This window comes from Candoia aspera, chromosome 16 (genome assembly GCF_035149785.1).
Source record: "Candoia aspera isolate rCanAsp1 chromosome 16, rCanAsp1.hap2, whole genome shotgun sequence".
NCBI lineage: Eukaryota > Metazoa > Chordata > Lepidosauria > Squamata > Boidae > Candoia > Candoia aspera.
The window spans coordinates 208,109-235,095 of NC_086168.1; the positions used below are offsets into that span (position 1 = coordinate 208,109).

A 26,987-nucleotide genomic window follows, 5' to 3' on the forward strand; every position below is an offset into this window, starting at 1 on the left:
TTCAAGTCTGACCAGTCGCTCTTATACAGAATAGCCTAGCCTAGCTGTATGATGGTCTGTGACCAGTACAGAAAAGAAAGTGGCTATTGATGCATCTTTCAGTGACTCACACCATACAAATCATGGCCTTTCTTTGTGGATTTTGTAGCTATTGCAGATGAACGTGGTTCTTACTACTTCAATGGGGACTTCAGAGTAGACAGCCCCAAAAACTTCAATATTGCAGGGACCATCTTCAAATACAGGAGACCAATGGACATTTATGAGACTGGCATAGAATATATTGTTGCACAGGGGCCTACCAATCAGGGTTTAAACATCATGGTAAGTTTTATTTCTTGGAACATACAAGTATCTTCCAGTACATGAATATCACCTGTCTTGTTAGCAGTTTGCTAACAGAAAATACACTGTAGAATCCTAGGGTTAGAAGATACTTTGGAGGTCTTCTAGTCCAACCCCCTGCCCAGGGCAGGAATCCTCAGACCATCCCAGACAAATGGTTGTCCAACTTTTGCTTGAAAACCTCCAGTGAAGGAACTCCCACAGCTTCAGGAGAAAGGCTGTTCTACTGTTTAATAGCTTTCACAGTCAGAAAATTCAAGTTTGGACTTCCACCCACTGATTCTTCTCCTACCCTCATGCATTACACAGATTAAATCCACCCCCTCTTCCCTGGGATAGCGCTTCAAGGATTGGAAGATTGCTATCATGTCTCCCTTTAGCCTCCTTTAGATAAAACGTAATCCAGTTCCTTTAACCATTCTTCATAGATTAAGCCTCCAAGCCCACACCATCATTGATAATCTTCTCTGCGCTCTTTCCAATATCCTTCTTGAATACTGGAACTGGGCAGTGTAGTTGGGGCCATCTGTATCTTCAGAGGGAGGCTATTCCTTAGGGCAGGCACCAGGACAGAGAAGGCACAGTTCCTAGGACCCACCAAGTGACTTTTGCTACCAAAAGTGGTGGAATGAGTAGAAACCATTGGGAAGAGGTGGTCTGCCTCAGCTTGTGATGGCCTGGGTAATTAGGACCCATGTAACACCCTCGCTAGGGAAACTGACAGGCATAATTCAAAGGGGGGTTGTCACCTGCTGTTGAGCTGTCTTTGAAAGCACCCCACCCCGGAACAGCCTGCCTTGGTATCTGGATCCCTCCCTCTTTATTATTCCTTCAAAGAGTGGGAAAAAACTAGCTCTTCAGAAGAGCATTGGGGGGTGGGGTGAATGAAGGGTTGGGGTATTAATTACTACAATTAACTGCTTTATCTAGTTTTACTCTGTGTGGGTTTTCTGTTAGCCACTCACAGTCATTAGGACTGCAGTGACATACAAACCTGAACGAATAAATAATCAATCCAAAATGCTTGAGCAGATCTTGCCTTGAGCAGGGGTGGGACTATATGGCCTCTAAGGTACCCCCAGTTCTGTGGTCTGTGATTCTCCATGTGCCCAGTGGACTTTGTTGAGGGATAGGGACTGATGGCAGGGCAAGTCTCCAAGGGGCAGAGAGATGTTGCGGGTGGGCACGTTCCCCGAGGAGCCTGTTTCTCTGGACCCCCCCCCCTCTGTCAATGAGAGGGAGTAGTGGCTTATATGCATGTTGTTTCCTCTGCTCAGCCAGAATTGGGGCCTTTGAGCACCTGTCTTTTTAATACCACATAGATGCACACACACACACACCTTTTATATAACAGAATGTGTGGCATTTGTTCCCCTTCCTCCAGGTTTGGAACCAAAATGGTAAGAACCCATCCATAACATATGAATATACCCTTCAAACGAGGCCTCATTTGAAAAACATGCCATCGATTTACTTTGGCTTCTCTGAATCGGGTAGTGAAGAAAAAAGGGAGCTTGAAGGAGAGCTCCTTTTGGGGCTTGCTCAGCACAATGCCAGCCTGTTGGCCACACTCTCCCAAGAAAAGGACCACCTGGAGAACCTGCTCTTTGGCCAGCAAGAGGAAGGGGACAATTTGGAACTGAGCAAGATGCAGCAGACCAATGAAGTCTACCACAGGACCCGCCTTGAGTATGGCCCTGACCGGCAGAGCAAGCCCTCCGCAGGTGAGTAGACCTTCCAAACACAGTCCGTTTATAATGTCAGACATTTTTAAAATTAACTTCTGGGTCCATTGTTCACAAATATCCTTCAATGCATCCAATGTTAAAGCATTTTGTTCCATTTTGTATTAGTAAGCTTAAATGTTCTTCTCCTTTAATTGTAATCTTTAATTCCTTCTGGTTCCCTCTAGTGTCCAACCTTCAAAAAGCAGTTAACAGGCAATTTCCAAAGATGATTAAGAAAGGAAGTATGCGAACCCTGTGTCCTTTTTAAAGGCACCGAACTGCGGTTTGGGCTACAGTGGTGTTCTCTCATCTCGCAGAGCTCTAAACCCTCCAGAGACTTCTATTATGCGATCTCCTCACGAGGAACAGCTGTCAGGAGCACTTGTGGGCGATCCCAGTCCTCTCCTTGAGCAGAGAGGATTTGTGAAGAGTCAGCTTTTCATTCCGACTCTTCATTCAACCATGGTTGTCGGCTCCACTCTCAGTTCTCCATTTCTTCCCCAGAAATCAGGCTTTGATGTACTCCCACTGGGTACAATTCTTCAAGCAGTTCTGTATCCATCTAATGGTAGCACAATTGTGCCCATATATTGCCATCTTTTCTGCTAGGATCTCATAGGAGACATTGTCAAATCCTTTATGGAAGTCAAGTTATACTATCTCCCTACATATTCTGGTAAACTAAGCTGGTCACACTATGAAAAAAAGGAGGTAATGTTGGTTTGCATTACTTGTTCTTAAACATATCATGCTGGCTCCTGTCAAGCAATGCATTCTTTCCTAAATCATCCAAAATCAACTGTTGTACACAATTCAGAGTTTTGCCTTGTATCAATACCACGGTGATTTGTCTGTAATTAACCAAGTCATCTTTTTTTTCCCTTTTTGAAGAAAAGAACATTTGCCCTGTCCAATCCTCTGGCATAATGCCTGGCCTCCATGTTTTCAAAAGATGAGAGAAAAGTATGTTGAAATGGTATCAACAAGTTCCTTCAAGGCTCTTGGATGTAATTATTCCAGTCTGTTCTTAAATTGAAAGGGTTTAAAGGTGACAACCAGTACCTTGAATTGCACCCGGAAGCACACTGAGAGCCAATGCAGCTCATGGAGCAGTAGGTGAAGCTTCTGAATACCCTTCAAGGACAGCCCGATATAGAGCACATTGCAGTAATCAGAGCAGGAGGTGGCTATGGCATGAGTGACTGTGAGCAGGGGCCCCCAGTCCAGGAACAGGCACAACTGATACACAACCCGAAATTGCTCAAAGGCCCTCCTCCTCGAGCAGGAGCCATGAGTCCAGGAACACCCCCAGTTGTGCACTAGTGCTGCCCCATCCAGAACCAAGGATAGAAAGTTCCTGGTACCAGGAAATCCAAAAAGCCAGAGTCATTCAGTCTTACTTGGGTTGAGGCAAAACCTGTTACACTGCATCCAGGCCTCAGCAGTTCTGGCTAACAAGGCCCCCTTCCATACCTACTCCCAGCAACTCCCAGCCATTCCCTTCTCACCAGACTGCCAGGGCACTCAATCATACAACCATCAGAGGGTGAACTAAACCGCCCCCTCACCCCAGCTCACCCATTTCCTGTACATTCCTTTTAACTTTTCATTCAGTCAGAAGATCTTTTTGCACCCTTTCCTAAGCGACTCCCCGCCCATTTTTTTTTCCTCATTGGAATGGTCTGCAATTCTACTTTCAATAACATATTTTTGAGAAGTTCCCAGTCTCCCCACACTCCCTTAATCTGAGGATTTCAGTCCTTGGGATTCTGCTTAGTACTTTTTAAAGCTTGTTGAAATTGGATCTCCTGAATCTGGTATGGATGTATGACCAGATCCCCATTCTAAAGAACCTTGAACCCAAAAATAAGAGAATTGTTTCCTTGCTTTCCCCAGTGGTTAGAATTAGATCTTAGGAGAATCAATCTCCTTGTTTTTCATCTGCCTCCTAAAAAATAAAGCAGTCGGCAAGGCCACGGAAGAATATTTTGGGACCTTGCCATTTTGGCTGAGTTGGTTTTCCAACAGATGTCCAAGCAGTTGAACTCTCCTATTATTACTGTGTCTTTCCTCCATAAACATTTAGAAATTAATCCAGGAGGACTTTCTCCAGATAGTCTGCCTAGTTTGGCAATCTTTAACTCTATCCCCAGGAATACATTTGCTGTTTTCCTTCCCTTATGTTCTTACCCAGATGCTCTGGGTAGACACTCAGATTCCTGGACTCAATGCGTGTGTGCATTTCCTTCACATGAAATGCCATACTTCCTCCCCTTTTGTGTGACCTGTTCCTTTGAACAAACTGTACCCTTCAGTTCTTTGCATTCCACCTTTTTCCTGCTTCTCCCCCATATTCTGTGCAGCTATACAGTGTCTCTGGAATCCTTGGGCCACATAACATTACCTATTCCTTCCTATATTTAAGTGATCGTTCCTGAGTGCCTCCACAGCTTGTGCATCACTCCAAATTCATCTCATTCAGGAAGGGGTATTGTATTCCTTGTGGAAAACGTTGTCCTTTACACATTCTCCCAATCTATTTGTGCAATATTTAGCAAGCATGTTTCCCATCATAATGGCTACTATTGCAGCAAATAGCATCACATTCTTTGCTGGAGCACATTATGGGCACTTTTTTCAAAAATGAGAATTTAAAGGTGCTTAACTTGAAAAGCCTGCGTGCATTTCCATGAATTTTGGCATGCTTTATTATCCCCTTAGAACAGTCTGAAAAGTTGAAATGAAAAAGTTACTGCTATTTGTGTTGTTCCCATACTGTGCAAGAACAGAGCTCTCTGTTGCTAAATTTCCTTCCAAATCTGGGTGAGTCACATTGAACTAACTGGGTCAAACTGGGCCATGTCCAGAGCTCCAGATTCTCTGTGCCAAAAAACTCTAGATGTACCAAGTTTTATTTTTACAGCAAAACCATGGGATATACTGTGTGAATCCAGCATTGTCTCTTGGGCTCAGAATTCCCCATCTACATTATGGAATTATAATATTTGGATTTACAGTCCTTACAACAAGGGTTTTAAGGATTAGAACATTAGAACATTGGAATTCTGAGAGTAGCTCAGCTGCCATTTTCCATTTCACTTCTTGAATTTGGCATATTGTTCAGTTATCTCTGATTTTTTTCCCCTTCTCATTCCAGAGTCAAATGCAACTACAACCAATTATAAGGTGGAAGGAAATGGAAGAGAACTGGTCTCCCTTCTCCATTCTCCAGAATTCCTTTCAGAAAATGCAATCATCCATAGCCCTGGGGATAAGATGTCAGATTCGAAAGAAGCCATCTGGAACAAGACCCTGAACAGTATTTTTTCTCCAGTGAACCCCATCAATGCTCTGGGGCCTGAAATAGACCATCTTTATGTTGATTATGATGATAGTGATGACCTGCTGGCTTACGCTGCTAATGGCACTTTTATGGAGCTGACCCACGAGGAAGCCATCAACACGTCTTCAGAGACTCAGGTTTCCAATGCTACTATTTCTGCTGCCAGTCCTCAAGGGAACAGAACCCAGAAAACAAGGTAAGGAGTTGAGGATGCTTCTTGCCACGTGAGATTATGCTTTGGTTGCTTCTAATGCATTTCAGAATGAAGGCCTGTACGGTAAGTTGGATGGATACTCTTATTTAATGACAAAGTTGACTTGCCTTCCAAAATAGTCATCTATAAAAAGAGAAGGTTGTTGCGTATTTGCTTGAATAAAAACTCACTCCAAATGAAGACCTCCTCTGTCCTCAGAGTATCCTCCCCCACAGGGAGGCAGAAATAAGGGTAGGGATTTCTCTTCCTTCTGTCTTAACATGTACACTCCCCCCCCCCCCACCTGTTTTCCCTGGAAGAGAAGGAGATGACCACAAGATTTCAAAAGTTCTAAACATACTTACCTGGCAGTAAGCACCATTGGACTCAGTGGGATATATTAGAGTAAAGCCAAGGCAAACATCTTTGAACTTTACATAATTTCTCTTCTACCCAACCTTCATTTCATTTTATTTCTCCCTTTTTCCTTCCCTTATTGGAGCGCTAACCCTTTCCTCATCTCTCCTTTTCTGTTTCTACAAGGAGGAGGAAGGGGATGTGTGTAAATGTGGGTGTGTAAAGACAGTAGTTTGTGTATGGAATGATAGCCTATATGCACATGTACTACTGGCAGATTAAATTTACATATGGGATGCCTTATTTTATAGAGAATTAATTTGATTTAAGCTGGAACTGGCAACCCTTGGTTAACAAATTGGGAAATTGAACATTGCACAGGATTCTTGTATTTTGCTTATATCCCAAACTGTTAGGAGGTAGTTCTTGTCCTTCCTTGATGGTAGGAACCTTTTATTTTATTTTATTATTTTATTACTCTACTCTACTCTACTTTACTTATCTCGAAGCTTTGCAATGATGCCGCCAGTCTCCATATGGCCTGCACCAATGCTCCTCTTTTCCATCAGGGGAGCACACAGTGTCTGAATGGAGGTTGAGGTGGATGCAGGGAAGAAGGTTACGTGTGTGACCAGAGGGGCCTATGGACTTGTCTGAATCAGAGGTGACAGACAAGTCAACTTAGTCCTGGCCTCAGTGACACTTCAGCTAGTGATATCCATGATAGATCATTGTAATGCATTTCCCATGTTCCTGGGTTTACCTCTGGCCTTTCTCAAGTCCCCCTGTAAAGGTGTATGCCCACAACAAGAGTCTTCTAAGGCTGATGGGGCTGAGGGAGACTGACTGGCCCCAAATCACCCAGGGAGATTCCATGGTTGAGGGTGGACTCAGACTTGGCATCATGATGGCTATTAAAACTTAATACAAATTAATTAATTCTTAATTTTTTAAAAAAACAGTTAAAAACTACAGTGACAAAAAGAAAGGGGAGGGTGCAGTCTAAACTTATACACAGTGCAACCATTTAACAGGCTCCAAAGCCCGATAGCAAAACCAAGTTTTGAGAGCCTTCCAAAAGGCCAACAGGGTTGGGGCCAATCTCACTTTGGGGGGAATGAGGTTCCAAAGGGTGGGTGCCGTGGCAGAAATGATTGTCCTCCTGGGTCCCCCCAAACAAAGCTCCTTGGCCGACAGGACCCACAGCATGCCCCTCCTGCTGGACCTGATGGGATGGGCAGTTGTAACCAAGGAGAGGCAGTCCCTCAGGTAGCCTGGCCCCATGCCATGTGGGATTTTAAAGGTCATAACCAGCACCTTGAATTGGATCCGGAAGCAAACTGGCAACCAGTGCAGCTCATGGAGCAGAGTTGTAACATGTGCAGTTCTTGGACCAAACATAACTGTCCACACCTCTGGATACTCTTCAGGGGCAGCACCATGTACAGAGAATTACAGTAATTAATTCTGGAGATGACTAGGACATGAGTGACTGAGAGTAGACCCTCCTGATCCAGGAATGGGTGCAACTGGTGCACAACATGAAGCTATGCAAAGGCCCTCCTGGACGCAACTGCCACCTGGTCTTTGAGCAGGGGTCGTGAGTCCTGAAGGACCCCCAGCTTGTGCACTGGGTCTGTCTGGGGCAGTGCAACTCCATCCAGCACCAAAGGTGGTAAATCTTCAGATACAGAAGGTCCCAAAAACCCAAAGTCACTCAGCCTTGCCAGGGCTCAGTTGATCAAAACTTGTATCTGTTCCGAAGTGATGATTTAAAACCAGTGGGAAAAAATACTGTGGTTCCATTCCCACCCATATGAAGAGCTGGAACAGGCAAATGAGTCTAGTGTCCTGTTTCCTGCAGGGTTCGATATCATGTGTCAGTGGGAAGCCCATAAGCAAGAGATGAGGGCAATTGCACCCTCCCAATGGTGGCAATGCACAGCCACCATAACAGTGCCATTGATGACTTTCTCTTTTATTCATTTGTTTGACCTGCTTTTAAATTGTCCAACTTTACAGCCATCACTGTTTCTTCTGGAATTCTCCAGCTTACAAATGGACTGACTGCAAAAAATATTTTCCTTAAAGCAGCCTGTTCTATTTCAACGTTTTATGAGATAGACCAACCCACATAGACTCCTGGGAAGGGGGATGGTCTGAGCTCCCACACAACTCGTGACAGGAAGCAAAGGAATGTGGGGTGCCCAGCCCTGTTCTAAAGACCAAATAATAATTTTAAAGTGCACTTGAAATATGTTTTTATTTATTTATTTATTTAATATAGCCACTCATCTCACAATCGCAATTCTGGGCAGCAAACATACAGTTGTGTGAAAAAGAAAGTACACCCTCTTTGAGTTCTATGGTTTTACATATCAGGACATAATAAAAATCATCTGGTCCTTAGCAGGTCTTAAAATTAGGTAAACACAACCTCAGTTGAACAACAACACATGACACATTACACCATGCCATTATTTATTTTACAAAAATAAAGCCAAAATGGAGAAGCCATGTGTGATAAAGTAAGTGCACCCTTACTGCTTCCATAGGTATTAAGAGGCTAAGTAGCAGCCAGGCGCTGCTAATCAAATGCCTTGATTAACTGATTAACTGATCATCAGCAAGTTTTAGGAGTTTGCTGGTCTCAAGCATTCAGAGACATCAGCAATGATCTTAGAGAAGCAATTGTTGCTGCCCATCAATCTGGGAAGGGTTATAAGGCCATTTCCAAACAATTTAAAGTCCATCATTCTCAGTGAGGAAGATTATTCACAAGTGGGAAACATTCAAGACGGTTGCCAGTCTTCCCAGGAGTGGACGTCCCAGCACATTCACCCCACGGTCAGACCGTGCAATGCTCCGAGAAATTGCAGAAAATCCTGGGGTTACATCTCAGACTCTGCAGGCCTCAGTTAGAATGTTAAATGTTACAGTTCATGACAGGACAGTTAGAAAAAGACTGTACAAGTATGGTTTGTTTGGAAGGGTTGCCAGGAGAAAGCCTCTTCTCTCTAAAAAGAACATGGCAGCACGGCTTAGGTTTGCAACGTTGCATCTGAGCAAATTGTAAGACTTCTGGAACAATGTCCTTTGGACAGAAGAGACCAAAGTGGAGATGTTTGGCCATAATTCACAGCGCCACGTTTGGGAAAAACCGAACACAGCATATCAGCACAAACATGCCATACCAACTGTCAAGCACGGTGGTGGAAGGGTGATGATTTGGGCTTGTTTTGCAGCCACAGGACCTGGGAGCCTTGCACTCACTGAGTCAACCATGAAATCCTCCGTATACCAAAGTTTTCTAGAGTCAAATGTGAGGCCATCTGTCTGACAGCTAAAGCTTGGCCAAAATTGGGTCGTGCAACAGGACAATGATCCCAAGCACACCAGCAAATCTACAACAGAATGGCTGAAAAGAAAAGAATCAAGGTGTTGCAATGGCCCAGTCAAAGTCCAGACCTCAACCCAAATGAAATGCTGTGGCAGGACCTTAAGAGAGCTGTGCATAAACAAATGCCCGCAAACCTCAATGAACTGAAGCAATGTTGTAAAGAAGAGTGGGCCAAAATTCCTCCACAACGATGTGAGAGACTGATAAAGTCATACAGAAAACAATTACTTCAAGTTATTGCTGCTAAAGGTGGTTCTGCAAGCTATTGAATCATAAGGTGTACCTAGTTTTTCACACATGGCTTCTCCATTTTGGTTTTATTTTTGTACATGGTGTAATATGGGGCTTATTGTTGTAAGCCACTCAGAGTCACTTGCTGAGATGGCAGCTATAGAAATTGATTGAATGAATGAATGAATGAATGAATGAATGAATGAATGAATGACCAGCATCTTGAATAGCACCCAGAAGCCTACTGGAGGCAATGCAGGTCATGGAGGTGTAATATGGGGGTACTGAGTTGCACCCATAACTGTCTATACCACCTCATTCTGGACCAGCTGCAGCTTCCAAGTGGTCTTCAAGGGCAGCACACTGCAGCAATCCATTTGGGAGGTCACCAAGGCATGCGTAATGATGAGTAATGCCTCCCAATCAGGGAAAGACTACAATGGATGCACAAGACAAATCTGTGCAAAAGCCCTCCTGCCCACCACTGCCACCTGTTCCTTAAACAGGAGCCATGAGTCCAGGAGGGCCCCCAAATTGTGCACCAGCTCTGTGTCAAGAACTGGTAAATCTCGGGATCCATGGGGCCTTAAAACCCAAATACACTTGGTCTTGCTCAGGTCAGGTTGAAGCCTGTTCCTCCCTATCTAGGTACCAAGAAAGAAGCTCAACCGCATCGTATGGTTGGCCTGGAGCAGAGATGTATAATTGGTCATCTCCAGCATACTGATGGTACCTAACCCTGTGCTGGCAGATGTCCTCACCCAGTGGTTTAACTCTGGAAATAAAGAGTGAGAATCAGGGTTTTTTTTCCCCCCTTCTAGGAATTTCTCTACATTGTGCAATGATGTGTTTATTTCACTGGTCTTCCAATCTTTAAAAATAGATTTTCCTGCTGTTGATCGGTTTGCAGCCTGGGGAAACTGACTGACTGCATAATCCTGATACCATTTTTAGTTGATCAAGTGGAGCTAGTCAGGGTTATGTCCGGGCACTTTTCTTAGTCTGAAGATAATTTGTCTTTGAGTCTTCTGGAATATTTTTTGGCACAGACATAAAAAGTTTCATGCAGTGTAATTGTGTCCATGTTTATTCAGACATAAATCTCACAGTGTTCCATGTGACTTACTCCCAGGTAAACGCATGGGATTACAACCTAACTATTTAAGCCTAAAAAGGAAGACTAAAGCAAAAACTCTGTTGCAATCTTTGCTGTATCTGGGGGGAACTACACTTCAGTCCCATTGCTTGTAAAAGAGAAGAAGGGAACTATTGCAGAGCTTCTGCTGTCAAGAAATGTGATCAGCCCTGATTTGGCAATTCAGAGACAGGATTTCTCCACACTCCTTCTCCAGCCCATTTTCAAGCAGCAAAGCTGTTCTGAGTGTAACTGGGAGGGTCAGTTATGGTAAAGGTGCAGAATAACCTCTTGCCCCCGGACAGGGATGCTTAATCTTGTGGACTCCAGCTGATGGCCTACAAGTCAGCCGGAGGGAGACATTCAGAACTTTTTAAGGGGAAGCAAATGGGCGCTTCTGGAACCCCAGCACACATGTATACACACACACACACACATACCCCCCAAAAACACACCATCCCAAAATGTACAGATACACCACAGTACATATGGTATATATGTTCAATATTTACTGTAAATGTCAGAATAACTTGCCCTTTTCTGCCATCCTTAAGAAGGTGACAGTGGAGTAAAGTACCACAGGCCAAAAATACTTGTCTGACCTGTAGATTTGGAAGGGTTTTTTTCCCCTTAAAACAAAGAGTATTAAGCAGGACTGTAACTTTACACAGAGACCTACAAACATATACACGCATGCACACGCACACTCTTCTTCTGCAGAGTGTATATCAAGGAAGACTGAATTCTGCAAACTCTGTAACTTTCTGCATGATGTACATATTTTCTTAATACCCTTAACTTCCTCCTCCTGCAAAGATTTACACATCTACATATATTTATTCTGGTTTTGCTAGTCACAAGGAAGGCCTGAACTCCTCAGTGTTCCAGTTTGCCTCCTGTCCTTTGGAAACCTTGTGTGTCATCTCTCAGATTGTGCTCAGCACTGACCTTTCAACCACATATTTACATCCCCAAGGAGCAGAATGGGTTGCATAAGAAGCATTCGGTTCAGAGCAGCTAGGAAGTACCAACAAGTTTACCACTGATTGGAATTACACTTGTGTGAAGCGAGAGTGTTGTGTCTGTATCAACACTGCTTGGTAACAATGGTTGACAGAATGCTACAGCATCCTGACCAAAAATTGACTTCCTTCTCCAAAGAAGATAGATAAAGTTGAATGTCATAAGTTTATAATCTTCCCCACATCCAAAATTCCCATAGAAAGCCCTTCTAGTATATAAACCAGTGAAGTAAGAGGGGAGGAGGAGAAACGAGAGGTGGCCTCAAGCACAGGGGAGCGGAAAGAGGAGCCCCCTGAAGTACCAGGACTGTTGTGTGGGCCTTTGTTGTCTTCTGATACACACACCCCTCCACCTCCACCTCCACCTCAAGAGAGAACTGCACCTTCAGCTCCACTATAGCTAGTGATTAGGGCTAGTTGACTGAATGCCAGCTATCTTATCCTGGAGCCTTTTAAGTAGTATTTTCCACTACAGGCAAATCATTTCATGACATGAAGCCACTTGGCGTAATGGCCAGCTTTTTATTCAGTGACTGGACAGAACTGAACCCACTTCCTAAGATGAAGAGCACACTTCTCAGCTTAATTTATCTCTGGAAATGACTGTGAATGGTTAGAACCTTCTAGGACCTCAGGAGCTGGTCCACACACTGGGAGCCCCCCTCCAGCTGAGACTGGGGCGCCTCCCTCTGCTCCATTTCTTAAAGGGGTGTGTGTGTTTGTATAAATGGAACTGTTTCTGTTTGTGGGTATTTTTATCCCATTCTCTCTATTTCTAGACAGTGGAAGCTCTGCCTCTAACCGGGCTGGGGATTCTGCTTGGGGAACAGGACAGGTATGTTTTATTATAACCAAACAATCCAAAACACCGTTTTCTTAAAACACAACAGTAACTATGAAAATACCTTCCTAAATTCAAACAGACCCGAACCTTTATCTCTCTGAAATTCGTTGGGTCAGAAAAACTCTTCTTAATTCGTGATCTCCGTTCTTTAGGAACCGGCTGAAGCTGTTCCGAAAGGGCCAAAGTATGAGTCCAGCAGATATGTACCGGTGGAAACTCTCCTCCCACGAACCCTGCAGTTCTACCTGCACGACAGGTGAGCAGGGACAGCTCCACAAAGGGCTCAAAAGGAGGACCCTTCATAAATCTGCTTGGGGAGGGACGTGGATCACGTTACTCTTTCACCCAGGAACGGGACCGCATCTCATTCTCCTGCTGGAGTTGTTCACCCTTCCAAGAAGAGCAGAGGCTCCATTTCCTATCCCAAGCTAGAAAGCAACCGCTTCTCCATCCACTCCATACACGGTACAAGCGCAGGCCAAATCTATTGCAGTCATATCACCCAAGGAGTTAGGGAGTCATATCTCCACACATACACCATCACATTTTTGTATTAAATGCCAAAATATCTTCACCATGTTCACAATATTTACAGACCACTGGCTTAGAACCTGTCTACAGTGCTAAAAATAGATCTGACACAATCATCTGATCTGGAATAATTCACTGTATGAGGAAATAGTACTCAGGTCATGTTTAGAGGCATTAGTTTCTCAAACTGCAGCAGCTTGAGAGTTTTTATGGATTCTCTTAGCAGACATTAGGTCTACATTGTTTTCAAACAGAACCTGAGCTCTGTGATTTCTGAAGACCAGAAACGGTGAAGAAATTTGCTCAGGGTACATTGTTTCCAGTTGAGCAGGAGACAAAGCCCTGCCCTCCCCTCCCCTCCCCTCCCCATTGCCGTTCCCCTGCAACTGGGACTTACAGGCACACTGCCTCCAGCCCAGAGGTCACACTGGGTCTTCAAGACAAACAGCCGGTGGAAGACCTCTCCTCCTTTAATTTTTCCAGCTCCCTTTTAAAACCTTCCAAGTTAATGGCATCACCATACCTTGTCGGCTAATTAGATGCTGCTGTTCTGTTCTGCACCATCACTTCATTGGCCAGCTCCTAGGCCCAGAGAGAGAAAAAGCTTCTATCCTCTTTCGCTATGTCATGCCATGGAAGATTTAAATGACCTGGCTGTGCCCCCCGTCACCTTTCTCCCAGGCTGGAGCCCCACATTTCCTTCCTTCCTTCCTTCCTTCCTTCCTTCCTTCCTTCCTTCCTTCCTTCCTTCCTTCCTTCCTTCCTTCCTTCTCTTCCCTGTGCTTGAGCAGGGTAGATAAGAGCAGTCTGTCTGCTTCTACATATCTTCATTTGTAGAGAGCCAGTTGATGTAGGGGGTGAGAACAATCTGTCACTCCATTAGTCTCACTGAAACTTTCAGTGATATATTAATCTGCCCATTTAGTTAGCTTACAATTCACTGCATTGTGCAAAAACAGAAAATGGGTGAATTCTGTCACCAGGTTAAATGTTTTGTCAGACTTCAGCTGCTTTCCTCTTTTAAGGTTGGATGCTCAGTGTAGCTGGTCATCTATTTGTGACTTTCATCTTTGTACCTTCTAAAATTTGCCTTCTGGGCCCTTCATTTGGTTGTTTATTTGTATTTTACATTCCTTGTGAGATTTTTATATCAGCTGCATTTTAGTGCCTGATGCTGTCTCCTCTCATCTAAGCAGTCACCAAATGGGTTGACAGAAGCAGAAGGCTTTGCCAGTCCCCATGAGCTTATGAAGCAACCAGAGAAGCAGACAGGGAGGTTTTTACGGAAGCCCAAGAATCAGGGTACACTTGTCTGCAGGCATAAGTGGTGGCTGGTCTGCAGAAGTCAGGAAAATGAGGATGCATCTAGAACTTTACTGTTATGGCACAGTGGCCAGAACAGTTGCTATACGCCCTCCAGTAAGCAATCCTATTGCTCTCTTCTGGCCAAGAGGACAGCAGAGCAAACTGTCTTTGCAAGGCTTGCTAGTACTCAATTTAAAGACTGAAAAGCAGATGAAGTCTGTAGGACAGCCTTTATTTCACACCTGCCCCTTTAACATGAAGGGATAGGGTTTTCAGAGAAGAAAAATGCACCGGATGAAGACAGACACCAGGCATTTCCATAAGTGTTGGATATAAGCTCAAGGCAGCCTTCCAAACAACCCAATAGAAGAGGTTAACAGCTGATTTAGGCACAGACCGCCTCCAGGTGTTTGTCGCCAGTTGGCACTCTCTTCAAAATTTATTCTTAAACTTCAGATCAGCATTTATAGCACTTGTTCTCCTGCCCCTGATGGCTGTGGTGCCAACAAAGACCCCGTTGGTTATTTGAACGCTTTTATTTTGCCCAGTTTCCCTTTTGGGTCTTCTTGGGTGAGATTCAGGTTAGTATAACCATCTTTGCCCCTGTGAGAACAAAGGAGTAGAAACGTTAATCCAATTTTGCAATTTAAATTAGAAAAACAGTTAAGATTCCTCCTCTCTTTCTTAATGGATTTCCCTGGAAGGTCCTCTGATTTGCATTGAGCTATTAGCCGGTTAAAGCAGAATTGCTAAATTGAAGTCCGTGTGCCTGTTCATCTCATTTGCTGGAGAGCACAAATGCTGGGAGGGGGTGGTTGCCTTTTTGCACTGCTGGGGCCTCAGAAACAGATGCTCAGCAAGGTGGGTCTCTGAGCTGGACTCCCTTGGACTGGGCTGAAGGAAGGATGAGCATGAATAGGAGAGGGAGGGATCACTCAAGGCCAGGCGTTTTCTTCAAGCCAAGCGCAGCTCCTGCTGACATCACATACATCTTGGTGACAAACCCGTAACTGCTTGGTTTCGCTCTGTTTCTAATTTTTTACACCTTAGGTTCATTCTGTCTCACTTAATCAGGTGTGAGGGTTTTCTTTTTAAATATCCAGAATGACTGTAAATTTTTGTGCATATCTTGTTTATGATACCCATTTATTTTTCCCTCTAATATATGCCTTTTTCTACATGTTTTAATTTAGATAACTGTACTGCAAGCTCTGAAGCATGCAAATATGAAAGTAAACGGTGCTTTGATTTGCATACTGACACAGGGTCTGCATTTGAGCCAAAAACTGCGATTGCCAGCTTTTGTTTTCTTTTAAAAGTCTTTAGAAGGTGGATTATGTAGCAAAATATGTAGTCACTATTCTGGTCATTTTGTAACATGCTTTTTTTAATGAATGAAAAGGCTTCACAAATTCCCGGGTCATTTTTTAAAAAGGTCCTCTGTGAGGAAAAGGGATTTGTAGTTGGTCAGTACCATCATCTAGCCACATTAGGTTTTCTTTTTAAGGAAATGCTGGAGGTGGGGGGAATGAATCAACTGTAGTAATAATACAATTTATTAAGGATTGTCAGAGTTTCTGGTATAAAATGTACGGCATTCAGGATACAAGTTTTCCTTCCTTGGATGAAGTTGTCAGAGGTATGAAGAAAGGCGGTATTGCCAAAAAAAAAAGTGAGATTAAAGGAAAAATGATTTCTAGTGTTGCATGCTATGCACCTCTATTACACCCAGATATTCTATACACCTTTGCTCCCCACACCAGGAAGATTTCTTGTGAATGCCTGTACAAATGATTTGAGATAGGGGGTGCTTCAAGTCAGCCTTGACTCCTGGCAACTGCCTGGATTAGTCCCTGCAGTTTTCTTGGCAAGGCTTTCGTCTGCCCTCTTTTTTTGGTCTGCCCTCGCCTGCTTCTTCCTGGGGCGAGAGAGAGGGACTGGCCCAAGGTGGAACTAGTGCCTAAGGCGGGACTAGAATTCATGCCCTCCAGTTTCTAGCCTTGTGCCTTAACCACCGTACCAAACTGGCTATCTACAAATGAAATACAAATGTAATTTTTTACCCAAATGTGAACTAGCTAATGCTCTCTTTCCAAATATATAGTCTTGGTGAATATGCACAGATTCCACAGCTGTTTCTGCAGGAATAACAAGGGCAGAGTATATTCCTGCAATGTGATAAAAGGAGAAACGATGTGGTTTGACTTTTACTGATGCTGCAAGTAGAGTTCAGGTGGGGCAGTGGCTATGTGGGCTTCTGGATTAGTTCCATGAAGACAAGCAGCTCTGGCAGTGAAGGACTGATTAGTCTTGGTCTTTCTGAATGCAGGAGTGATGTCCACCTATGCCATGTGCATCCGCTACGATGGCATTGAGGTGGAGGACACCTACTGCGATGCAGCGACCCGACCGGAGCCCATTCACGAGTTCTGTGCGGGGAGAGAATGCCAACCCAGGTTTGTCTCGGAAGAAATGCTTCACAGCTCGGGGGCCAAAGGCTCAGAGGCAGCTCGGTGCCCCCAAAAGGTCCCCTTTATTCCCAGGAATACTCTTTTCTTTCTGTGGTTATAATTAGAGCCATGGTGCCCGCTCTTCCCGGTGAACGGAAAGATGACTGTGCCTGGCACAATACGAGATTTCCTGTTGGCCTCCATAGCGAGAAGCCAGGGAAAGGGCCGCTTGCAGGGATGGTGGATGAGGGTGGAACCCTCTTATAGGAACCCCTGTGCAATACAGTCACATTTCGGGGGCGGACGCTGCCTGGCTGGCTGGGCAGACTCCCCTGCACAAAGGCAAGAGACTGTCCATCTGCCTGCAGCCGAACGAGACTCCCCAGAGCCTCAAGCAGAGGCTTGAGTGCTTCTGGCCCAGGTAAGGGCAGGAGAAGTGACAATGAAGGACGCCACAGCACCACGAAAAAAAGGTAGGAAGAGAGGGACGGATTATTACAGTCCACGGCCAGAAAGCAAAGGTAACTAAAAAAATAAGATACCATCCCAAACCCCAAATTATATCTTTTTGAAATAGTTAATAAACGAATACATTTATACAGTTTTACAATAATCATGGATGAATGAGATGATATTAAATTTAATTAAATAACATACAGTAAAAATTAGATAAAATTGCCAGGGTTTATAATTTGTTCCTAGGCTCCAAAGCAGAATTTGGCAAGTAACTTTACTAGTGGAATGACCAAGAGAATCGACGTATAAACTTTATTGAAGTGACAACGTGTTACAAAATTAACAGCACAGCTCTTTTGGCCACAGTTTAACCGCTTCCAAACGACAGGAACAAAAACCCTCTGCGGAAGGAGTAACTGTCCTTCCAGTAGGGCTGAGAGCAGAGCACTGGAAGGAGCTAAGGTGAAAAACCTGGGGCATTTCGCTGAAGGAAGAGTAAAAAATAGCAGAGAGAAAAGCTTTACCGAGGTTCTAGCACTGCCGCTCCGTCAGTCGGTATGCAGGAGCTGCCATCCTGCGACCGCTTCAGCTCTGGGGAGAGGCCAGGACTGCAAGTCCTACTGTGAGAAGACCCCCGGTGTGGCCTCAACTCCAAAGGCTTTGTTCAACTGGAGCGCCAGGGGCCCAGCAGACTGAGGCCCTCAGAGCAAGTTGCCAGTTGAAGCCAGGAAGTCGCCTTATCCAGAGTTGCCCCCCTCCTGAAATGGATCCCGCCCCCAAGTGAAGGGCGACGTTCGGACCGGAGTGGCCCCAAAGGCGGCCCCCGAAAGCCTTAGGCTGCACTCGAGGAAGAAGACGCGAGCCTGTGCGCGGCGGGGCCTGCACGTAGATTCAGATCAAAAGGCAGCTTTGAAAACTAGGACCAAATAGGTGCATTTTGCGACATAGGTAGGCAAACCTAAATGCTGCCAACGTGCCTTGATGTTGGAGGCTCTGAGTATTTAAAAAAAACACGTTTTGATTTAAGTGGGATTTTGAACCATCATCATTTAAGTGGGTGTTCTGGGCCAAGGTACTGCTGCCCCTTTTAAGAGATCAAAAATGGCAAAATCAAACAATAGCACGGTCCTGGTCATCCCCAGAGAGTCCCCCCTTGCTGTCCGTCACCCTGAAACGCTGTGTTGCCTCGGACAGGTGGGAGGCGAGCAGCTGGAGTGAATGCTCCAGGACCTGTGGAGAAGGCCACCAGTTCCGCATTGTCCGTTGCTGGAAAATGCTCTCGCCAGGGTTGGACAGCTCGGTCTACAGCGATCTGTGTGAATCTGCTGACATCACCCGGCCGGAAGAGCGGAAAATCTGCAAAAACCCAGCCTGTGGCCCACAGTGGGAAATGTCTGAATGGTCTGAGGTAAATTCTGGCTGGGGGCGCTGGAAGAAAGGCTGCATGCGCTTCGATTGCAGTAGCTCTTGTAGATTGCTGAACTGTGTGGAGCATTGCAGAGAAGTTGATAGGAGCGGATGGTAGATGTCCTGGGTCCTTTCCCAGCAGCGATTCCCTTGCGTTGAACCACAGAAGGCGTGGTTCAGAGAGCACGTGGTCAAGCAACGTTTTGCTCAGGCATGCTGGCGTGGCTCAGAGTGCTCCTCTGAACTTGTCTTCCCAAGTCCTCCTGGGTTTAGAGCCTTATTTCCTAATAAGTACGCTGCCACAGATTCGCTCCAGGCAGAGTTAACAAGCTAATCCCCCTGCTTTCTGCATTCGCTCTTTCTCCCTTTCCCTTTGTGGAAGGGAACAGTAATGGCATTTTTCCACCTCTTAGGCACAGAGGCAGTCCATCCATACATGTAAAACAAGTTGCAAAGCCACACCATAAACCACATTTACTGTATATCTTAACATTCCTCTGGTTGCACCATCTGCCCCTGCAAGCTTACAATTTTTCCAACATTTCCACAGCATTTATTATATCCTTTTCATCAATGTATCTAGACGCTGGAGGATTTGCTTCAATTCCACTGGGCTACGTATCATCATTCTTATACAAAATATTCCTTGCAGGCGGCAGATCTGTGCTTAGGTTTCATCCCAAATCATTTCATCAATTATATGTTTAATTCCGCTCATGCTGCTGGGGGCTCTTGTTAAAACCTCTTCATCTACTTCCCAAATATTCTTTTTTATTTTCATCAGAATCACCCTGCATTCTCTGCTGCTTTTAATTGTTCCTTGCCCTCTTTGACTACATCCTTTGGAAATACCTTCCCCGCCCCCCCCCCCATATGTATTGTACATCTTTCATCCTCAGTTTTTGCAGCAGTCATTCTCACTTGCATTTTTTCTCATTCACAGCCCCTTTCACTTCATCATCCCACAAAGCATCCTTTTTCATGATTTCCATTGGAGTAACTCACACCCTTCTGTAGCAATATCATCTCCATCATACCTTTCACCAATTATGTTGCTCTTTCATCATAAACAATCAAGTTAATCATGATTGTAGATTGGAATTCATTCCTTTGCTGTGTGTGTATGAATACTATGCTTAAATTACATATTCAGAACAAGGAGATGTGGTTCTTCTGTTCACTGAAATGCTTCAGTCCATACTTTCTGACAAACATGTTAGCCCTTTGTTCACAATGAAACCTACACTTTCACTTCCCTGCATGTATTAATCCACTCCACTCCCTTCATTCAGATCTATTCATTCCTCCTTTTTTCTTAGTTTCACAGACATAACACATTTCTATCATATTTCTGGATTTTATTGCATTGGTCAATTCTCATTCTGAACCCTTTCCTCCTCTTACCTTGGCCTCTGCTACCTGTCATGGCTTTGGTCAGTTGATGCTTTCATATATATCTTGCTCAGTTTAGTATCTTAGATTACCAGCCCTAGTCATACCTTTGCTACATGCAGCATCTCTGCTAATGGTAAGATAAAACAGTAATGACAAACCAGTAAATTTTGACCAGGATGCCACAAGGGTAACTAAAGCCCAGTTCTATCCCAAACATGCTCACACTGTTCTGTGTATGCCAAGATTTGTAACCTAAAGACTACTTTGCAATTCAACTGTCCATATGCCCCAAGAAAGAGATACATGCAGCATATATTGCATTCTACATGGGGCTGTCCTTGAAGAGTATCAGGAAGCTTCAGCTGGTGCAAAATGCAGTGGTGTGGGCAATTATATATGCCCCTAGAAGGGTAGACATTACACCTCTGCTCTGCGAGCTGCATTGGTTGCCAGTCTGCTTCTGGGTCCAATTCAAGGTGCTGATTTTGACCTTTAAAGTCCTTCATGGCATGGGGGGCCTCTCCCTGACTACATCTGCCTATCCCATCAGGTCTGGCAGAGAAGGCATGCTGCAGGTCCGGCCTGTCAGGGAATTACATTTGGCGGGTCCCAGGAGGGTGCCTGTCTCGTGGAATTTCCTCCCCCTGGAAGTGAGGTTAGCCCCATCCTTTTTAGCATTCCATAAGTCCCACAAGACCTGGAGGCCCAGGGGGCCGGCAAGATTTTGTGATGGCTCCCTTATTATGATTAACATTCTCTCTTGTTTTTTGTGTTTTTTATAGTTTTTATAGTATTACTGATTGTTTTATACATATCCAGTATATCGGTTTTCTTTTAATTGAGTGTTGTACACCACCCAGAGTCACTTTTTGTGAGATGAGTGGCTATACAAATATGATAGGTTAAAGAGATAGAGATAGAGATAGATAGATACGGAGGCACGTACTTCCTTTAAGACCGATTCAGGCACCAGGAACGATTGATTTGGATAAGATTCAGAGGACTAGAAACCAGCCTGTGTAGGATACAGTTAGGTTTATCCTCAAGAAAAGACAACTGAGGGCGGGATATGATCATCCCGTCCAAGATCAGAAAAAGATCAAGATCTGTGTTGCCAGAGGAACTACGGGAAAATTCTTGATAATAAGAGCAGTTTGATAGTTGGGCTATGTGGATATGTGCGAGTGGGCCCTGAGCAGCCATCTCTTGGGGAGGCTTTAATGCACAGAGCAAGGGTAGGACTCAAGTGCCTGATTGATTGATTTATCAATCAATTGACTCATATGCTGCCTCAATCACTAGGTTAATTCTAGGTGTCTAATGGCCCTTTTTAATTCAAGGATGCTGTAATCCCCTTTCTTGGTTGTATAATAGCCACATTATGGGAATGGATTCTGTATGGGGCAACCCTCCAACTTAAATTAAAACCCTCTAAGGCAGTGGTTCTCAAATCTTTTGGTCTCAGGACCCCTTCACATCCTTAAAAATGATTGAGGGCCCCAAAGAGCTTGGGTTTATGTAGGTTATATCTGTCAATATTTACTGTATTAGAAATTAAAACTGAGAAATTTTAAAAGATTTATTTATTTGACTTCACAGACCCCTGAAAAGTCTCAGGGCCACCAGGGGTCTCCAGACCACCTGTGGAGAACCACTGCTCTAAGGCATGTGGGCTGGGAACCTAAAGCATGGTACAGGGCTGAATCATAGCCATGCTGAAAGACCTGGACTGGCTGCCAGGTACTTTCTATTCAAAATTAAAGGTTTGTAACCTTTGAACAGTGAAAGGCTGCCTGGCACCTGACTTGTTCTGAGTCTGAGCAGGGGAGCCCTTCTGAAGATGCCTCCAGCTGTTGTGGGCACAGGGAAGGGGTCTTCTGGCACATCACTCCCAAGCAGTAGCACCGTTTCCCCTGGAGTTGACAGCTGGTTCCTCTGCAGCACCGGTGGCCAGCCAGCAGCCAATAAACAATAGGCTCAAACCAGGAAGGAAAAACAGGAAGGATTTATTGAGTAAGTATCAAGAGGGTTACCCAGAAGAAGATATACCGGTCCATGTCCTTCAGCTTGCCAGGAACCCCAAAGTGAATGGTCCCTTCTGAGTAGACAGTTGACCTTTCCATTCTGGGCCTTCAAGTCTATGCTGAGGTTCAGTATCTGGGGAGCTTTGCCACCTTTTTACACTCTTCTTCAAGGCAGAGATCAAGCTGTTCCTGCCTGTTCTGCACCATGAATTCAGGGGCTGCCGTGGGGGCTGACTCCCCCTTCTCTTTCCCTTCCAGTGCACAGCCAGGTGTGGCGAGAGGAGTGTGGTGAGCCGAGACATTCGCTGCTCTGAAGAGGAGAGGCTGTGCGATGCCGGCACCAAACCGGTGGCAGACAAGAACTGCACCGGGGCCCCCTGTGACCGGCAATGGACGGTCTCTGACTGGGGACCAGTAAGTTCTTTTTACGCAGAGAGGAAGTCACTGACCAGGAGAGATGGGATAGTGGGGTATTTGCAGGAGTTGTGAGTGGGTGGTGTTGTGCAAGTCGCATCACATGAAACCAGTTTGCCTTCTGGATCAGAGCAGCGTGCCACTTAATCTAGCGTTCAGTGTCCAGCCCAAGGTGCTTCCTTTTTTCTCCCACAACGTCATCTGAACTTTGGCTGTCTGGAGGCAGAGAGCCTCCGTGCATCAAAATAACCTTTAGGGCTCCAATTATCCCAGTCTTCTGGGGTTTTTTCTAGCATCCCATTTGAAACATTGGTGTTCCTTCCAGCAGGAAAGCAGATTCCAAAAGCTTCCTAACAGGCAAGTGATTTGGCAGTGAAGCCAAGGACTCGGCAAGTGAGGGGGGGGGGGAGATCCCCTTCAAGGTCTGTGTTTAAGCAGATGTTCTTGTGGGTAGAGAGAGAGAGAGAGAGAGAGAGAGACTACCCAGTTGCAGGTGGCCTGGGGGAGCTTACAAAAATGTAAATGTTAAAGGCCCCTTGTTAACCTGCCAAAGGGACCAAGAGCTACAGTTCTCCACCAGTCTGCCAGGGCGGGACCTGGAGGTGGCTCCCCAGCGTGCTGTCCTCACAGGGCGCACACCTAGTTGCACTTCTGGCCCTTCTCTCTCATTTTCAGTGCAGCGGGGGCTGCGGGCCAGGCCGAATGATCCGGCATGTCTACTGCAAGGGCAGCGATGGACGTGTGGTGCCGGAGTCCCAGTGCAACTTGGAGACCAAGCCGCTCGCAATTCACCCCTGTGGGGAAAAGAACTGCCCCCCTGGCTGGCTGGCCCAGGACTGGGAAAGGGTAAGGGCTCTGGGTTTTGTAGGTGGCCGATGCCTTCCTCCCGGCTGCCTGGGCGATGTCTGGATCTTTCCTTCTTCTGACAGTGCAACACTACCTGCGGCCGAGGGGTGAAGAAGCGGACGGTTCTCTGCTTGGAGATTGCCGCTGGGAAGGTCAAAACTCGTCCCCCTGCTGAGTGTGATGCTGCCAAGAAGGAGGCCGAGGAGGCCACCTGCTTTGAGCGTCCTTGCTTCAAGTGGTACACCACCCCTTGGTCTGAGGTGAGGGCCTGGGGGTCAGAGAGAAGGGGCCTGAGGGCTTCTGGTGCTGGCTACACCAACCCTCCCTCAGGAGGATTGTAAACATAACTCTGGCGCAGTATAAGTTTAACAGGCATAATATAAGTTACATAATATAAGTTATATGACCCTCAACAACCAGGTGGGCAGCTCTCTGGCTGAAGGATGGTCACCCAGCCTGAGGGTTGCTCCCCTGTTGTGGTCACTAAATCCATGGGGCACAAAATCAAAATATGGGCTCACAGAAAAAAGTGGTTGTGTTTACATGACTTGCTGTGGCCAAACCAGCCCACCAGCTTCCTGTGCCCCCTGCATGCTGAGGCAAGGGCTGGGTTTTCACAGCCACCCCAAGGAAGCCCACCCCACTGTTGCCTCACCCAGCCGCCGCAGCTCACATGGGGCTTCACGAGACCCTCCGGGAAACACAATGCCATTTCCTGCTTGATGACCCCAAACTGTCACCTTTACTTGGAAGAGGAAGCGTCTTCAAGGTTTTCTGCCCACCTGTCAAGTGCATGGCAGAATGGGAAAAAAGAGGCCTTTTTAGCAGCCATAGGAATTTGAAGACGTGAACCTGGAAAGTTTACAACTGGCGGCCCTAATTAATGCCTCTTGCATTCCAAGACTAATGAATGCCTTGCTGGCTCCCTGGTTGGAATCTGATCCCCTTTATAGGGCTCGATGGATACCCTGGTTTAGTCTTGGCGAGCTGCATCTGGCTCCAAACTGCAAGATGTTCACCTCAGCTCTGGCAGCCATGGACGCTTGATGACTGGCGAGCTCCTCTGGGTCTCGATGGGCCGCCCAGAGGCAGAGGGGGCCTGTTGGCACACTTGGTAGCTCAGATGTTTCCATGGCTGCCCCGGCATGCCCATCTCTCCTTGGACCATCATCTGCCTTAAGATGGTCTTCAGCAGATGTTTAGGCGAAGTATTGGTCGTGGAGTATTTCTATAAATAGAGAGAGAGAGAAGGGGCTGATTTTCCCTGTCAGCACTCATTGCTGTCATGGCCTGATGCAACATAGAGGAAGCTGTGCTATGCCGTGTCAGCTTGATAACATCTTGTTCTGTTCTGGTGTCCGGCAAATTCCCTTAGACTTCCAACCCATAAAATAAATGAAACATAGGACTCAAACTCATAAGACATAAAATGCGGAGTGTGCGACCACCCACCCCCAGCCGATTTGGCTTGGCTCAGCAGTCAGGTGGAAACTGTGCCAGTTTGAAAGGATCTGAGGTTGCATCTGAAAGCTAAAGAAATGGATTTCTGGCTCACCTGCAGCTGCGAAACTAGTTTGCTTCTTCTCCTCCGTTTGCTTGTTTTGAAACACTGGTGCTCATTTTGAATTGTTCTGGTTGTCCATAAGCTGCTGTTGCCAAAAGACCTTTTGTTCCCACATCCCAGTGCACAAAAACCTGCGGAATTGGTGTGAGGATGCGGGATGTCAAGTGTTACCAAGGGAAGGATCTGGTCCGAGGGTGCGACCCACTTACAAAACCAGTCGGGAAGCAGACCTGTGACCTTCATCCGTGCCCAACGGAACCACCAGGTTAGCTGGGATGTGTGGCAGACAAGGGGGGAAGCTAGCTTAAGTGCTAACATTTAGGAACTCTGGTTTCCTTATCAGCCCCAGTTCTTGTGCTCATCAGAGTCACACCACAATGCACCACACAAACTGTAGATGTGTTTGACAAGCCTCCTATTTCCAGAATAGGAATAGCAAGAAGTTGTGACCCTGGCCTGCCTTCCAGAAGGACTTCCTGCTTTCCTGGCCATTTGGGGTGGGGAAGGGTTTCCGGGCTTTCGGTGGGTGCTGGGGGAGCTGTCTCTCCCTGCCTTTGTGGGCCCACCTTGCCAGGTCAGCCGAGGGGGTGGAGGGAGCCTTCCTTTCACCTTCAGGGGAGAGCAACAAAAGGAGGCAAGACTCAAGCCTGGAAACAAAATCTGCTCAACAGACCAAGCTTCAGAGCCATGAGCATCGGCTTTCTCAACTGGAAACTTGCAAAACTTGGAATTCTTACTGCAACTTAAATAAGATGCTTGCTTGTAACATCCTCAGATTTCTTTTTTCAGGAAGAAACTTCCAAATTCATTTTAAAACATTATAAATAACATTTGGTGTCAAAATGCACCTTCCCCTTGAGGAATGTTATTTTGTTTGCACCATTTTGTCACACCCAATTTTGGTTCAAATTAAAGGTGCAGGAAAGCCCCCAGTTCTCTGCCCCCTACCCCAAGCAGTGCTAATGACTATGTTAAAGAAAACATGATTCTGTGCAGGTGACCTTGAGCCAGAAGTGGGGCATGCTTACTATGATTCATGCTGCACTTGCGCAGACAAGATGTCTGCACAGCTAGCATTGGGGCCAAGGCAGTGGGACATGAAGGTTTTCTCTGCATGCGGATCTCCCACTTGCCTTTGGATGACCTCCCCTGACCTTGTGTCCCCTGCCCACAGATGACAGCTGCCAGGACCAGGTGGGGACCAACTGTGCCCTAGCGATCAAGGTGAACCTCTGCAGCCACTGGTATTACAGCAAGGCCTGCTGCAGATCCTGCAGAGTACCCCGTTCCTAGTGGGAAGGAAAGGTGTGGGGCCTCCGACTGGCCTGGGTCCCACACTCGAGGCACCAGAGCAGCCTGTTGAGCCACAGGGCTGTTCCTCTGCCAGCAAAGCAGGTGCCTTCCAGGATCACATTGTGGTCCTCGCTTCTCAGTTTCTTCGGCTGCGATGTGGCCTCCCTCTTGGCCACCAACATGGTGACAATTCACATGAAGAATTCTGGGTTTTCTTTCAATCCCCTTACCAAGATTAATTTTTTTCATTTTTGATCTACCTATACATGACTCCCCTCCTGCAAGTGATTTTGTTTATGTACATCTTTTATATAGCTTTTCATTCCAGATTGTTCTCATCTGTCTTGTCTGCATCACTTTAAAACTTGCCAGAGTGCTGAGAAAAAATATTTAGAGGCAGAAACATTCCTGTTGGTCCTTTATTATTAATGGCCACATCATCTGTTGCAGGACCATCAAGTCAAAATATCTGCCATCAGTCTTGACCCTTTAAAAGACTTTTTCTAAAGTGTTGTTATCCCTTTATTCCAGAGGGGTACAACCTTTTCCAGAGCATCGCAAGTTGGTCTTTAAGTGGGACATACTCCAGAAATTAAATAAAAGTTATGCTGAATATTTCTTTCCAGTCCCCTATTTAATAGTTGCCCCATGTGTTACAATAAGAATTATTTGAGGTTAGGCATCCGTTTTACACTTCACTAAAAT

The 26,987-nt window shown here is 45.7% G+C and overlaps 1 protein-coding gene across 1 annotated transcript; it reads left to right on the top strand.

The window, feature by feature from the left end:
• ADAMTSL2 (ADAMTS like 2) lies at positions 1 to 26,327 on the top strand. Its single transcript, XM_063316150.1, has 11 exons — positions 1 to 324; positions 1,730 to 2,069; positions 5,230 to 5,611; positions 12,750 to 12,853; positions 16,763 to 16,889; positions 18,534 to 18,747; positions 22,424 to 22,579; positions 23,255 to 23,425; positions 23,509 to 23,685; positions 25,110 to 25,254; positions 26,164 to 26,327. The coding sequence occupies exons 1-11, from the start codon at positions 253 to 255 to the stop codon at positions 26,280 to 26,282; spliced, it is 2,007 nt and encodes a 668-aa protein (XP_063172220.1). The 5' UTR covers positions 1 to 252; the 3' UTR covers positions 26,283 to 26,327.
• The last annotated feature ends 660 nt before the right edge of the window (positions 26,328 to 26,987 follow it).